Source organism: Fringilla coelebs, assembly GCF_963513975.1.
Source record: "Fringilla coelebs genome assembly, chromosome: 5".
Lineage (NCBI taxonomy): Eukaryota > Metazoa > Chordata > Aves > Passeriformes > Fringillidae > Fringilla > Fringilla coelebs.
In genome coordinates this window covers 28,361,377-28,378,189 of record NC_140033.1, presented here as the reverse complement: position 1 = coordinate 28,378,189, position 16,813 = coordinate 28,361,377, and the positions used below count along the sequence as shown (strand labels likewise).

General features: G+C 37.0%; 1 protein-coding gene across 1 annotated transcript in view; it reads right to left on the bottom strand.

Moving 5' to 3' along the window:
• Positions 1-16,813, bottom strand: part of CNTN1 (contactin 1) — a 69,585-nt gene that overhangs the window by 34,497 nt on the left and 18,275 nt on the right. The window contains exons 10-14 of the mRNA XM_084205926.1: positions 15,301-15,451; positions 14,696-14,823; positions 13,192-13,367; positions 3,208-3,328; positions 975-1,133 (exon numbers count right to left, since the gene is read on the bottom strand). Coding sequence (XP_084062052.1) covers positions 975-1,133; positions 3,208-3,328; positions 13,192-13,367; positions 14,696-14,823; positions 15,301-15,451 — 735 coding nt within the window. The remainder of the gene's footprint in view (positions 1-974; positions 1,134-3,207; positions 3,329-13,191; positions 13,368-14,695; positions 14,824-15,300; positions 15,452-16,813) is intronic.

Here is a 16,813-nt window from a genome sequence, read left to right as displayed (position 1 = left end):
CTGATGGAGGCAACCATATCCAAGTGAACTTCATATACTACACAGTCTAAAAGAGAAATATGATCGGACGCAGAAGGCCTTCTATATCTAACTTTTTACCCTAAAAAATGTAATGGATTTTCAGTTCAATATGTCAGTCTATTCCTTACATGTCTGTAGTTTTAAGTGAAAACTTAAATGAAAGACAAGTTTTCACTTAAGTGAAAACTTAAATGAAACTATTACTATTCTTAGTATTTGGAAATGCTGAGTATGTGATATCTTAATTCCACAGGAAAGCACTTAAGTTGTAATTTATAAGGGTGGGACAATGAAACATCTTGATAGGAAAATTCTGTATAGCTTGTGACAATGCTATCCTTCATAAAGCATTCAGAGATACTAGTAACTTAAAAATACTAAAAAACATATGCTTTTATGCTAAATCCTGCAAAAAAAAATTATTTTAGCATGTCCTGTGCTCAGGTAGGTTCCTCTTTAACTGCAATTTTGTGGCACAATGATGACATCCAGTGGTTAGAAGGATAATCTTAGCTATGTTTTCTCTAGGGGTGCCAGTTTTAATGCAATTGGAACTTAGTCTGCTCCCAGGAAAAAGCAGACAATTTTAACCAGCTTTCCCCACAACAAATTCAGAAACTACAACATCCAATTTTCATCCAAATTGAACTGTAAATAAATTTTTATGATTCCAGTACTTGATGCTGAATGTTTCAGGCAACAAGGAAAGAGGAAAAAAAAAAAAAAAAGGTAATTCTGGCTGGTTCTTTTCTGTATTTCTTGATATTCATTTCAGGCCCTCCAAATGCTGGGAACAGAACTGCTGGGAAGACACCAACAGGACAGTAAACCTGCAGCAGACATCAATAGCATCCCTGCTTTCCTTCTACTGTGATTACTTTCTGATTAGTCAAACTTTCTAACAAGCATACTTTCAAACTTACTGTCTTTATTTCTTCTGGCATTACTCTTACCTGTTTTGGCATCTTTCCACTCTTCAGACAGAAAGGTTTTTGACTGGATAGTGTATTTAGAAATAGGACTGTGATTGTCTGTTCCACGACTCCAGGTAAGTGCTACAGCAGTGTCTCTAATTTCTTCTACTCTTATACCTCCAGGGGGGCCTGGAGGACCTGGAAAAAGAAAAGAAGGAAAAAAAAGATGGTACAATTAACAAATTAAATATACTGAAAGTGTTAAATTTCATTAACTACTGAATGATTCAGAGTGCAGCTGCTCTTGCATTTTATAACTTCCAAATAAAACTTCCATGATTCTTACCTCATCAATATTGAGATAATCTTAAGTGAAAAGATGATACTTTTAAAATGTTCCTGCTCTTTTTACCAAAAAAACTGAACTCAGGAAAAAAACCACAAAAATTTTCCTTCTCAAATTCCACCCAGTGCTGACCTTATTGGGGGCCCACCTTTAACCCACACTTCTGCTTGTGCCACTTAGGCCCTGGCTGCAAGTGGAAAACCCCGTGACTTATTCTGGACAAAAATCATACCTTAAAAGAGATTTCTATACATCTCCTCCCATTTTTCTTGGCCTTCATATTACCCCAATATGGTAAACCCCTCATCAGGTTCAAAGTTCCTACAAAGTTCTGGTTTTGTTATTGGCTTCTGCTTTATATGATACACAATTATCTGATACATATTAACTGTTGTGTAAAAACAGATACAACGCATTAGGACTACTGAGAGTATTTTCTGCTCCAACATTCAGAGATAATAATATGCCAACATGATTGAGATAATTATCCAACAACCTGATTGAACAAGTCCCAGAGCATATTAAAAAACCAAACAATACCATAATATATTAATCTGCACTATTTACAAAGAAACCACAGAGAATCAAAACAAAACAACAAAAAAGAATGGAAGGAGATTTCTACATCAGATCTAAATACACATAACTCTTTTCGTTCTCTGCTGTTGCCTCTTCCTTACCAATGCAGTGAAACTACAATCCCACATTTGTCATATTTTATAAGATATTTACTCTTGGCCTGGTAAGATGCTGAGTCTTACACTCACAAAAATGGCAGCTGTAAGTAGAACTGTGTTCATTGCATTAAAATCTGAATTTTGAGAACAAAATGAATGCTAATTTCTTCTACAAAATAGTCTTTGAGAAACTCTAATTACTGGGTTGGAAGGTGAATCAGAAGCTTGACAGAGCACCCTGCCTTTTAATTTTTAAAAGGAATTGCTTACATAGTACTAAGGCATATGAACAGATCCTACTCTTTTACTTTGCTGATCTATTCTGTAGTTTCATCACTTACCATATTTGCTTTGACATTTTATCCAAAACTGATGACATTTCATGGGCTGTTAATACCCCGCAAAAATTAAATGCAGAAATATCCAACTGCACAACAACCTGAGACAACAGAAGTTCAGAATCATGACACTAGCTATACTTCAGCTGCTACACAGCTCCGTGGAGTGACTTGAATGTGGGGCAAAACACAGCAGCAAGGCAACTAGACATACAAGTTATATCAGTTCTGAATTGTCAGCAAATCAGAGCATCAGCACTTCAGAATGTGTTATGCCCACAGGCATAAAAGAGAGAGAGAAATGCCCAAAGGACATTAACTCATGCTAATAAACTTCACATTGTAGCAAATCTTGTAGGATGTGCACTGTATGAGCAAGAACAGCATTTTGAGACTGCAGTAACACTTAACAGACACGAATCAGAGAAAAACTGAGAGATAAACTTAACCTCAGATGTCTTGGTTTCTGTAATTTGAAAACTCAGAATCCTTTTAATGTAGGCCTGGTATTATACACAATAATTTAATCCATACAGCTTTATGAAAAATGAGAAGTGACTTAGAAATGTATCCAGGAGATACATTGAAATTATCCTTGAAATCTATTTTTAATAATGAACACCAAATTAAACAATCTAAAAATTGCTTACACATAAGGAAAACACCCATATTCAAAAAATCCTTATTTCTTTTCAGGAAAACACATGCTTAGTTAGACCTCTAAATATCTGCAACCAAATCAGTACCCTGAGTAAACCTTTATGACTTCGCTCATTTATGGACTTCTCATTTTCATTTCTGCCATCGGTTGATGAGAAATCACATCTCCTAAAGAATCAGAAACACTCTTGTCTTGGTGTCTTGCCTAGGTGAAAACCAGCCACATTTCTGTATTACCTGGAGAAGCTTACCTCTTACCACAAGGTCAGCTGAAGCCGAGGAGTTGTCCACAATTGTCTGAGCAGTGCACATATACCTCCCCGCATGCCGCAGCTGGACATTTTTAATCAGCAGCTCACCATTGGATTTAATCTGTCACAAAAAGAACACTCAGTGGAACTGATAAATATTCCTGGGCAGCTCTGTGATACCTGTCTACACATCCCTCCCAACTGACTTACAGTGGTTGCTATTTCTAAATAGTAAGTGCTTACAAAGAGGACAGATCACGCTCTCAAACACAGATCTGATTTACAGGACAGCTGTTGAAAGTGTCCCATGTTTCCTGAGGAGCTGCAGCTCTTTGCTGGACATGAAAAAAACTAGAAGCTTTAGTAAACGATTATTAACAAACCAACATTTCCCTCTTACTTTTTGAAGCCCATATCTGAAAACTAAACTTAGTCAAGAATTTGCTCATAAACCACAGTTATATGATTTTTCTGCACCATTACTTGTTTTTTTTTTTTTTAACATATAGGCAGGATAGAATGTCATGGAGTCCTATTAACAGAGCCCCAGGGAAGCAATTCACCTTCCAACAAGGCTCACACACTCATTGTCCCAGACCCTAATCCTTCCTTATTACTCTTCACCAATGCCAGACTATTGGGAAATACTCAGCCATGTTTCCAAATGGCTATGTGGGCCACTGGCTACCTTTGGCTGTGCAGAGAGGCAAACAGAATATAGCATTTTTATCCTGTGACACTTCTAAGTAACCAGATGTGCACCTGTAAAGCAAAAAGTGGAACAGAGACTATGTGCACCACGGCTATTTCTTAATGAAAAACACATTTTATGTGAAGACTTTAACTTAAGTGTTAAAAAATAACTCACTTGAAATATTTTGCTTATCCATCCTGCTTTGTATTCCAGAAAAAGATTACTAGGCTAAATCAACGGGTTATACATATGCTAGTTTTAAAGGGATTTCTCTAAAAATCCAAATGTTCTCACCAAAATACATCTGAACTTTCATGGGAGTAAAAGTGCTACCAAAAAATTATTACATGGATTTATACCACAGTATATCAACAGGGGCAACATTCAGGTTTCCTAATTCACTGAAATTTGTTCAAAAATATAACTGAAACACCCTCCTCCCCAAAAAAAACCCCAAATGTTGAGATAACTCACTGCAATCCATAGACCTTTACATGCAGGAATAAAAACAATTCAGATGCAAAATGGTATATAAAAAAAAGAAACTGCAAAAAAATATTTAGGTGTAAGAACTAGGGCTATCAACATCATCATCACACATGCTGGGTAACAAAAAAAGACCTTCAAAACAATCTTGAATAGTATGGTCTGTGAGTCTGCATTTAGACATTCAGAAGAAATTAAATAAAGCTAATACCATCCAGTTTATGTTTCCTGATTGAAAAGGATAGGGGGAGAAAGCAAGGTTAAATCTTTTCCAAATGCTCTGAAACTAGAATGAGAGCTTATAGTCTATATTTAGGGGAGATTAGAATACCCAGATAACACAACCCTTTTCCTTTCCAGACTCCAGTGAGGATTTTGGTTGCCAGCTTCAATTTCTGCCGGCATAAAATTTCAGCACAAACTGAAATCTGTTAGCATCAATTTTTTTAGGTCCAACATAAGAATTCACATATTTGTGGTAAATAAATAATTGGATGAAAGAAGAATCAAGCGCACATGAAAGAAAGTGGCTGGCTCTGGCTAGCAATACTTCAGCTGATTGCCTTACAGGGTCAGCAAGAAAGGCAGGTTACACTGTGCCTCCTCTCTTTTTGAGTTACACAAATGGTGCTAGCAAGAATCAAACAGATCTGCTGGATCAGTGAACAATCCAGCATTCCTGATATATTCCAGATAATTTCTCTCTTAGCTATTATTAAACTATTTCCATGTGGATATATATATATATATATATATATATATATATATATATATATATATATATTTTCACACTTTTCACTCAAGGCTAATATGGCTTTTAATTTGATTTTTCAAAATGGATGGATCCTAAAGACATGAGGAGAGTCTGGGACAGTGTCATTTCTGTGCTCATACCTCCCCAGTTTATTCATGAGAACTCCAGTAAGACTGCTGTGGTAGACAGCATGCTTTGAAAATCTGCTGGAATTACTGCATAAGTGAACACTGTCTGGCTGAACACCTGACTAATCACATGTGAGCCCAACAGTGGGCTAAGCAATTCTGGCAACAGCTTCCAGGGAGAAAAATCAGAGTGTCAGTAGCTCTATAAGAAAAAAGAAGGCAGCTACCTGATCCTCTATCCTCCAAAAAATTGCAACAAAGAAGCTGCAAAAAACCAAACTCTGAATTTTAAGTTCCTGTTTTTCATTTAGTTGTTGATTTTTGGGGTGTGTTGTTTAGTTTTTTTTGTTTTGTTTTTATAATTCTGCTCTTATTGGTTTTGGTTTTAATAAAAAAGACAAATAGTTCCCTATTTGACTGCTGTGTATTGGTTCATTAACAGTAAATGTCATCATGGAAAGAACCACAGTGCCTGTGATTCTCTGATAATTACTTGCATTTTTATCTGCAGATAAACTTAAGCAAATGCTGGGCAAAGCAATAAAGTTTAGAAACAGACCAGAATTCTCACAATCATATTATTACTTCAATAGCAAATGAATGCAAATTCTTACTGGGGCTAGTACTTATTTCTATGCTAGCACTTTAATTAAAATAATTTCTTGTATTTAATAATGATGTGCCTATATACTTGCCCTAGCAATAATTTCCCTTATGGTCCTATAACCTAAATGATGAAAAACAGATGGAACAATGTAACATAATTTAAAAATCATCAAAAATCATAGATATGGTGTTGTATCTTGTTGCTTCAGAAACTCTCCTGGGGCAAGCCTTCATGCAGTTGGTAATGAAGTTTTTCATACTTCATGCAGTTGGTAATGAAGCTTTCCATACCTCAGAAGAAGCCTAAGTTCTTGGTGGTAAAAGAAGAGCTTACCAAGCAAATTAAGAGCACAGGCATCAGCGAATTCTGTCCACAAATTAGATATGAATGTACTGTATGTTTTCATCCCAAAACCTCAGCTTTGGCCTTCCTTAACTCAGAGAAGACTGAATCACAGACTGGAAATAGTGATAGCAATACTCAGGGATATTCCAAGGGTATCTGTGGTTCACCACTCAGTATTTACCAAGTTTCAAGCAAATACTTGCATCATATAAGCCCTATGTTTATGATTTAATAGTGATGTCAAAAATAGCATTTTATGACCTATTTCTGATAGTTACTGGGGTTTTTTTACCACCTTTGCCAGGGGTCTAAATTGCCAAAAGCCATCAGAATGTGCCCCTGTACAATTAAGTATCATTTACAGGAATCCAGTGTTTTGACTGAAAACAGTGTCTATCCACTTCTGTTGGGCCCTCAGAGACAATAAAGAAACTTCTGTTAATATAAGACTTAGAAGCCCAAGTAGTAAGAAAGTTAACTTGGCAGAAATAGAAGAACCTGGTAAGCAGGGACAGAGCAGTTTTTTAAATTCAGGTTCTAAAATTAGCCATCTGAGCTTCAGCATTGTTTAATACACAGTAGATGTAAAATGGTAAGAGAATCAATAAGAAGTAATCCAGAAGAGATGGGATTCTTAGTGGTGAGATCAGTTTGTCCAAAGCTGGAAATAATGTTAAACATCTTTTCCTACCACCTGTACCTAGAATTATTAACTCTAAATGAGCTCATGTGAATTGGTTTGATCCTTTCCAGGACAGAATTAGCTGAGTGGTTGCTAAAACCAGAACAGATAATCCAGCTGTTGAGGTAAGTTAATGTAAATGTGACTATAGATGTTTTCTTGCTATTGACATCAGAGACATGGGGACAACACCCACAGCGCAACACTATTGCCTTAATCCTGTTCACCTGAGACCTTGTTTTGTTGTGTGAGCCATAGTTACAGATAAATAAAAACTCAGCAGGATAATGATGACAGTCATTCCCACTAAGGAATCTTTTCCTTCAGTGAGCTATATTTATATGTAAAGGATACACAAGGTTAATTCCACACTTGAGATGTGGACCGGGAAGTATTTCCAACAAGCGTATTATTATTCTTCTCCATTCAGCATATCATTGAAAATTCCTGAGGACACTGTGCTTTGTACCAGCATCCCTTTGGTAATGGGTCTTTTTATTTCACTTATAAGAGCAGAAAAAGCCTAGCTACTTGCTCACTTATGCTCATGGCTCACAGCTCTATGGCTGATGACAAAATTTCACAATACACTGCAAATTAATTTCTCTGAATAATGTTCACACCTGGCTTTCTTAGCTCCTGCTATCTAACTACAGATGGTACATGAATTTTGGCAGCCTGGCAAGTCTCACAAGCACATAAATGTTACAGTCAACTGCTTTTGCAGAATATTTTTTAATTCTAGCACAGAAGTTTGCAGATCTTCTAAACTAATTACAATTCTTTGTGCTGTAAGTAAAATAAGTCTCCTCAAAGGCTTCTGCCAGAGGAAACTGCTGGTTGGCTTCGCCCTCAGCATTATATCTTCTGCTTTCCTTCCCGTCCTTGCTCCTAACCACTGACTCCATCCATCACATTCCATGCTCACTAGGTTATTATTAGGCCATTGCCTTTAAATATTCCTCCAAACCTACCCAAAATTGGGTAGCATTAGAGTAATACTTAGAGTCACTTTCAGCTCACTCATTTCTAAAGCACCTCCCTAACACATCAAGGAACTGCAAACAGTGTATTGAGACAGTGCCTTGAGAGAGTCCTGGAACTCTCTTCCATAAAAAACAGTAAGCAGTTGATTTGGTTGGTCATGCTTCACCAACAATCACCTGCCACCTTAATACATTCAAAATCAGTGTGTAACTGAGGTTTCCTATTTGATTTCAACAACCAGGCGACCTCTTCATTGGGTGAGGGAAAGGCTGTGGATGTTTTCTGATGGACTTTGGGAAAGTCTTTGACACCATTTGCCACAGCATTATCCTGCATAAATTGGTTTCCTATGGCTTGGATGGGTGGACTGTTCGCTGGGAAAATGTCTGGATGGCCAGACCCAGAGAGTGGTGGTGAGTGGAGTTGCCCAGCTGGCAGCTGGGCATCAGTGGGTGTTCCAGGGCTCAGCACTGAGGCCATTCCTGTTTAATATCTTTACAGAATATCTGAATGAGGGGATCAAGTGAATGCTCAGTGAGTTCACAGATGACACCAAGTTAGGCAGGAGTGTTGATCTGCAGAGGGATCTGGACAGGCTGGATCAATGAGCCAAGGCCAATGGTAAGAGGTCAAGGCCAAGTGCAGGTCTTACACTTGGGTCACAACAACCCCAGGCAGTGCTACAGGGTGTGGGAAGAGTGGCAGGGAAGTGGCCTGGTGAAAAAGGACCTGGAGATGCTGGTTGGCTGCAGCTGAACATGAGCCAGTGTGTGCCCAGGTGACCAAGAAGGTTAATGGCATCCTGGCTTGTATCTGAAAAAGTGTGGCCAGCAGGACCTGGGCAGGGATTGTCCCACTGTACTGCACTGGTAAGGAGGCACTTCAAGTACTGTGTTCAGTTTTGGGTCTCTCATAGCAAGAAAGAAATCAAGGTGTTGGAGCAGGTTCAGAGAAGGGCCACAAAGGCTGGTGAAGGAGCTGGAGCACAGGCATGATGAGGAGCAGCTGAAGGAACTGGGGGTGTTCAGCCTGGAGCAGAGGCTGAGGTGGGACCTTATCACTCTTTACAACTACCTAAAGTGGTGAGGTGGGGTGGGTCTCTTCTCCCAAATAACAAGAGAAGCATTTCTCCATGGAAAAGGTTGTCAGGCACTGGAATAGGTTAGCCTGGGAAGTGGTAGAATTATCAACCCTGGAGGTATTTAGATGTGTAGATGTGGCCCTTAGAGACATGGTTTAGAGGTGGACTTCACAGTGCTGGGTTAACAGCTAGACTTGGTGTACTTAAAGGTCTTTTCCATCCTAAACTGTTCTATGATTCTATAATTCTATCTATTTTACTCTAATTCTTCAGTTCTTTTGAACTTTTTACTAATTTCCTGGTCTACACCTGGTGCTAGACTAAACACTCTGCAAGGAGGATTACCAGGGAAAGCAATGAAGAAAACTGGAAATTAAAATCCTTGTATATTTTCTGCTGCAGGTAACAGTGGAATCATAGAATCATAGAATAGTTTGGGTTGGAATACACATTTACACAATAAACTAAGTATCTCCATAGCAATCTCTTGAAGCAGGAGCATGCAGTAGAATAACTTTGTCTATCCATGTCAGCCAACAAACTGCAATTTAAAATAATGTACAAAAACCAGGCAGCTGTAAATCTCTACTCTTCTAATATGACTTTAATAGTTCAACTTGTTCTTTGTTGTTTATAAAACCATCAGTTTTGGAGAAGAAACAAAGTGTTTTGGCAAACACTGTCTCCAATCTAGAATTCATCTCACCACTTTCAGAAATCTGCAGTGCGAATTTTGGTATCTGGACTAATCACCTTTAACAAGTAAATAAAGGAACAGGCTCTTCCATTTGTACTGCACTTATTTAAGTGTGAAAAGTACCTGTCTGGCCGTGTATGTCCACAATATTATGAGTGTCATCCTAGAACACTGTAAAGCTTTCTGTATTTCAAAGAGAGATAAAAAGGAGTAATATTTGCATAAGGAAAAAGCAAGCTTTTCAGTATTCAGAGAAGTCTACACTACTGCAGGTGGTTATGCACAAACACCTTGGATTCAGAAGCTACTTCAAAGTTGAATAGAGCCTGAACTGTGGGTCCTGAAAGTTCTGTGCTGAATGTATTTGTCTGCCTTTGTGCCATGTCTCTGCGCCTATGAACACTGGAGAGAACACTGCAAACTCAGAATTCACACTTCAGAGTCAGTGTGGATTCAGCAGGTTTTGCTTCCTGCTCTGTAGCACCCATGACACTGAGGTGTGTCAGCCTCAGCTTGAGAAATGCCCCTTTATATGAGAAAATGTGAGGAGGCAGCAAGTCAGTTGGCTCTGCAACAAAATTCATCCCCTGGCTTTGCTGTATCTTTCTATCACCACTTACTCTTTCTTTGAATATTTGAAGAAGAAAGCTATGTGCAAGAAGATCAACTTCCTGAACACTTGTACAGCAATTCAATTTAACTTATTAAAGATAAAATGGTGATAAAAATTCAGGTTCACTGATATAAATTAAGACAACTAATAAATAATGTAGCAAATAGAAATACTGCTGGTATGGGAAGCCTTTTAAAATGTATTTGTGTCATTATGTCACTAAGACAATTGCAGCCTAAACTTGAACGCTTCTTAAGCCTATGTGCAAGTTTCTGACTTGAACCAGTTAAATAATGAAGTTCCTTTTCCTTACTATCCATAAGAATGGACTAGTGGGACTCAAAAGTATAAAAAAATACTCTTTTTTTGTAATGAAATTAAAGAAATGTTCCTTTTTGGATACTTTATGTATTTTCTAATATAAACATCTTAAAAGTAATCTTTTCAGTCTTTAAAACTATATGACAAAAAGCAGATCTATAAATAGCAAACATTAGAGTTTTCCAGATTACTTGAAGAGCTGCATCTGTTTGAGACTTGAAAATATCTGTTAATGTTTAGTTCCTTAATCAAATAATCAGAGGAAGATATAAAGTCAAAAGTAATCTATTTAATAGTAAGATTTTGAAGACTCCATTTGACTCTTTGGAAGCTAACCAACTCTTTTTTTTTTCTTTTTTTCTCCCTTAACATATTTCTGTCACAGGAAATGAAAACAGAACTGACAAATGTCCTTTTGAGAAATTAGTTTTAGTATTAATGTAATGCAAATTAGCTTTGCCTTCAGCAATGATGCAGATACCAAAGCTTGCATTTAAAGAAAGAAGAATTATGCAGGTGTTTACCTGAATTTAATTAGCACTTCATTATGTCTATATGACAATAATAATAGTATTATTTTGAGAACTGAAATACTGTGGCTCTATCAAGTTTCAGCAACTAGATCTGCATAGTCACATAAATTAATAGTGATATTATCAGAAGGATAGATGAGGACCTTTCATCAACAGGAAATTATGCACATGCTTCATATACCCAGTAATCTTAATATTCACAGCAGAGTATCTTTTTCTTTTGTGTTTGTGAAGTGCTGGTGAGCATGTTTCAAGCTCAGCATGTTTCAAGCTCAGCAGCTCAGGCTGCTGCTGTCAAGTGCAAACCAGCTCACCCTGTGCATCCAAGAGAGCCTGAGCAAACCTGCCACCCAGTGACTTCAGCCCGGAATTGCCAGGGAGAGGGAAACTGGCAGGAGAAAAGAAAAAATCCCTCTGCTTGCTCAGGAAGGAGAAGAACCCTTAATGCTACAATACAATAACAAATGAATAGAAGAGAAATACAGAAACTGCATATTCCTCTTAATTATATCCTATATAAACCATTGCATTGGATTTACTGAATTTGTTAAAAATTCTGCATTTGTCATTACTTAAGCACTGAACCACCTAATACCTACAAATGCAGACTTCATATGCAATCCTACTGTCTTCTCTGTCCCAGACAAAGACCAAGGTACCCCTGGAAGAGTAACAAAGACTATTTGCACTTGTTTTGCGTTTGAAAGCCCAGAATTAAGGCTAAGGAATGCAAAACAAGAAGATGCCTCTGCTAAAAGAATTTCTACCAGTTTTGACAGATCAAATGCAAAACAAACCAAGAAATATCCTTCAGGAGGAAGAATATCCTTCAGGCTATCCTGAAGTAAATTAATTGATATTTAGATCTATACTACTTAAATGTCTAAGTGAATTAGGAGTTCATCTTCTTTTGAATCCTGTGGAGTATCCATCACTATATCTATTGAAAAAGGAAACATTCCAGCAGATTCAACACCCACATGAAGAGAAGCACCTCTTTCTCTACCTCTGCAGACCGTAGGAAGTTTGTAGAGACCAAGGCAGTCTAGAAAAGTTAGGGTAATTTGGTTTTGAATTGAAGCACTTCAATAAAGGATCTAAAGAACTGTGGAGATAATCAGAATTTGAGATCAGGAATCCAGGACCACTGGCTATCTGGAAGAAGAAAGAGGTAGCTGGGAACTAAATAGTGTCAATCTTCTAAAAGAATTATGCATTTTCTGAAGGCCTTATTTGGTGCCACATTTGTCAACTTGAAACACTTTGCTAAAAAGTGCCTTAAAAGCAGGATTGAATTTCAGAATTAGCAACCATTTCTGTCCATACCCAGAGTTTCTCTTGGTAGCACAAAAAAAAAAAAAAAAAAAAAGGTATCTAAATATGAGAATTTTTGTATCATTTAAGTCCAGAATAGCAGAATAAATATTTACACAAGTAGGCAACCACTTGGACGTTGTTGAATATTAGGCAAGTCAGCATGTGATTAGACATAACAAAAAAGGATTTCTAATAGAGATATTAATTTTCAATAAACCTGATAGAAGACTCTAAAAACATAACTACCATGCAAATACAAAGGAACTATGATTGTTCTACATGCCAAAATGAGTGTCTTTGTATTAACTTGTTTAGCCTTCTCATAAACTGTTCTTCCTCAGTGTTTACAGACTGTTTGACTCCTACCCACCATCTGGCTCAGTTTCATGCCAAATTCCAGAAACATTGATGATAAAAACATAGGTAAGTAAAAATTAATGCAAATGCAAACTTTTTTGAGGTAATTTTCACCCTGTTATCAATCAGGCTATCTACCTTACCAGCTATTTTCAGTAATAATCAGAGTGGGATTTATCTGAGGTACCAAAATCCTTACATCAATTTAGAGATCTGATTCCAGGTATCTGCCTGCAAATGTCTATGTGTCTGTAAGGTGTCTGAATTATATTTCTATTTTATGTTCTTGGCCTTCTGGACCCGAACTGGCACAGAAAGGACAGCTATTCACAACAAAGTAAACTAGATTTCATGTATTAAATAAGGTTCTACAGTATCTTACCATAACATTCCGTTCATAATGCTCATGCTCTTTCTCAAAATCTATTACAAAGCCGTTTAGAGACCAGATAAATGTCAGGTCTAACGTGGGATCATGGGATGCAATGCATTGCATGGTAGCATTCTCTCCAACGGTGACATCAACATTCAACGGAGCTAAAGTAATTCTTGTAGCTTCTGTGAAGTTAATGGCAAACAGGGAAAATTCCAATAAATAAACATTTATTAAAATATAAGCTCAGCTCCATAACTGTTTGATCATACATCAAACCACTCCCTCAAAGTCTAGTTTACATGTTATTCACACAACTACATTTCAAAGGACCAAACGAAAGACAACAAAGAAATCATTTTACAACTAAAATACCTGGTTTCTGTTTAGCTGTTTAAATCTCTGAATCACATTACAACTATTTTTATTCATTGACTATGTCTCAAGTAGAAAGAAGACACATGATGAATCTTACGTGACTTGTGTTGCATTTCTTGTTTCAATTATAATATTTCCTATGTTCTAAAACTTGTCTCTTTAATGAATGAAAAGTTCTACTTGGTTAGGCCAAGTCAGATTTTCATAAGAGCATTGCAGGGATTGTGATCTTAATTTATCTATTGAGAAATAATATAATAGATGCATAAAAAATTGTGTAAATAACTTCGTGTGAAAAAGAGTAAACAATACAAGAAAAGGGAGAAAGCACATCAGCATTGAGCTGTCACACCCAGCATGATTTCTGGAACAGAAATTAAAAACCCATTTGACAAATGACTCCTCCACTATCAGCAGTACTTGATAGACATGGGTCTTACAGAATGCTGTTATTCCTGTCTGTAGTATACAGTTATTTAGTTATTTGACATCAGATTTAAAATATACAATTAAGGATATCAGTACTCACAGTAAATAAAAATACTGATAAAGGAAGGTAATTTACAAGTGCAATCAATGGATATATGCCCTTCTCTCACAAATTTCATGAGTATTTCTTTAACAGCAGTGTTCTTTTAAACACACTTTATATTAATATTTATATTACCACCACCACAACACCAAAACCACCACCAAAACAAACTAATAAACAAACAAACCAACCAAACAAAACCAATCCCCCTACAAAACAAAAACCCACAACACTAAGGAAGGTCATCAGGAGTCCCATTTTTCTGAGTCATGACCCCAGAATCACACCTTAGCATGAGTGCTAAGCTACCAAATAAAGAGAATGCATTGAAATATTTAATGCATCAATTAATTGGATCTTAGTTTAGTAATCTCTTATGGAAAAATCAACCCTGAAAACTGCAATACAGTGCTAGAACTGATGCAAACATACCCAGTTTCAACTGAGCAATATGCTTTAAAAGCACCAATTCAGTGTTAATGAGCAATTAAATTAGAAAGATGTAGAACAGCTTGAAAAAGTAATGCAATGCTGGAACAAAAATTAGTCATTTTCAACTAAGAGATTCTGCCCAAAACAAACGAATGCAATTCTTAGGCTTACCTGTCATTTCTAGAACACCAGTGCTATTGGCTTTTCCTCGGTTGTTTTCTGCAAAACAGGTGTAGCGACCTTCATCCAGCTTTGTGACATTGATAATTTCCAGGCTCCCATCATCCCAAATACGTATGCTATGGAAAGTGCAAAAAATACACTAAGAGAAATTAAATTCTATATTAGAAAGCAATGCTTCCTGTAGAACTGTAGTAAATGAAAGAACAAACCACAAACATCATTTGCAAGCTCACATCTAACTACTGGATTTATAAACACACCTACAATAAAAATATTTAAACAGCCTGTGGATTAGACTGAGACATTAGATGTCTCAGACTGCTGGAGCAAGAGAGTGTTCTCCTATTCACTATCAAGTATTTTTCTTCCAGTTTTATGGTACAATTAAATTCTTAAACTGGACTAGGTAAAGTTGGATACCCTGCTAACTCTTTGAATCTGTACTGCCCAGCAACATTTTGGCATATTATTTTCCTGAAGTTACACATTCTCCTGTCCCTGATGTCTGCAAAATGGAGAATCATCCTACAGGATAGACAGACATAAGGTTACATTTTTAAGGCTCAATGTGCGCACCAACAGTCAATACTAACCGGCTCCCATTTACAAGCAATTCTGTTCCTTTGCTCCAGGAGAATTTTGGCTTAGGAGCAGCTTTAGGTTTGCATTCAATGATTACACGCCCCCCTTTAGCTGCTAGGATTTTCTTCTTCATCGGGTTCAGTTCAAAAGTAGGAGGTGAAGCTGAAAGCAAAAATTAACACAAATACTGCTGTTAGTGATTTTACTGCAAAGTAGAATTTTTTTCTAACATACCATAAATGACAGAACTATTGAATTGCTTACAAATGTTCATTATGCAGACTACTGAGAAAAATATTAATGATACAGACATGCACTGGAAGTATATGGTGATCTACAAGAAACATGAAAAATCATTACGTAGTTCTGTGCTGTGCTACACTGGAGGTTTCCTTCTATTGATTTCTGAACTTTCATCTGAGTTTAATCTAACAAGATCAAAGTCCACTGAAAGTTTCTCCCTTTCAAAAGGCCTTTTGATCAGTCCTAATAAAATTCAGATTCCTGGAGATAAATTTCTTTAACAAGTTCTCACTCAATTATAATTCCAGAGAATCCTTGGGTTTACCTTTCGGTGGTTTTAACCCTCTCTACAAACTAAAACTGTGCTCTTCTTATTCTTTGTGGTTTTCTGTTTGGCCAGCTGGCTGTAGGTGCATTCTCAGATGTACAAGAATACTGAGATGTGACTGTCATAAGCACCACACTTACGTCTCTGAGGTCAGATCTTTGCTTACTAATTTTTTCTTTATTTGAAACCAAATAAAAGAAAAAAGCTTTTAATTATTTTGCATCTTGGCATACCAGCAAGTTAATCATGCCAGCAAGTGTGTGCACAGCCTGAGGAAAAAAGGCTATTATTTAATTACAGAAGTACAGAGCAAAACTCTGACCAATACCCACATATTACCAGCACTGAATTTTGAAAATGCACATTTAAAAAGTGCTCATTTTGTGTAAACCAAGCTGGTAGTGAGTACATAGTAATGGAAGAACAGTGTAGAATGAAGCATTGTTGTGCAATGGGTTGGGAAAACCAAGAATAGTTTAGTTCATGGGAAAGTCTGAAGGCAAGTGTGAGATGGAAAGAACAGCAACTACCACAGCAAAATCTAGAAAAATATGTTATACAGCCAGTGTGTCTGCTCTAATGAAATCAGTGAAAACATCAGAAATTGTTTAAAGCCTGAGAACTCTGGATCTGAGAGTCAAACTTTCAACAGGATGCTCCTCAGGAAAACACAGCAGACTCATAACTACATCCAGCCATCAAATGGCACAGCTATTTGTGGGCAAAACCAAACACTGTGACTTCAGTGTAAGGGGTTGCAGAAAGCAAAACCAAAGGGGAGAACAAAGACTAAGAGCTTCAAAGGCCAAGTAAGGACAACATGATTCCTTAAAAAGCAGATTTTACCTCACAGAGAAGTGATCATATGTGAGTAAAAATGAAAATGCTTCTTAACCAGTTTTGTAAGCTTAAAAGCTTAGGCTGCAACTGTATGTGCTTCATATAACTTCAGA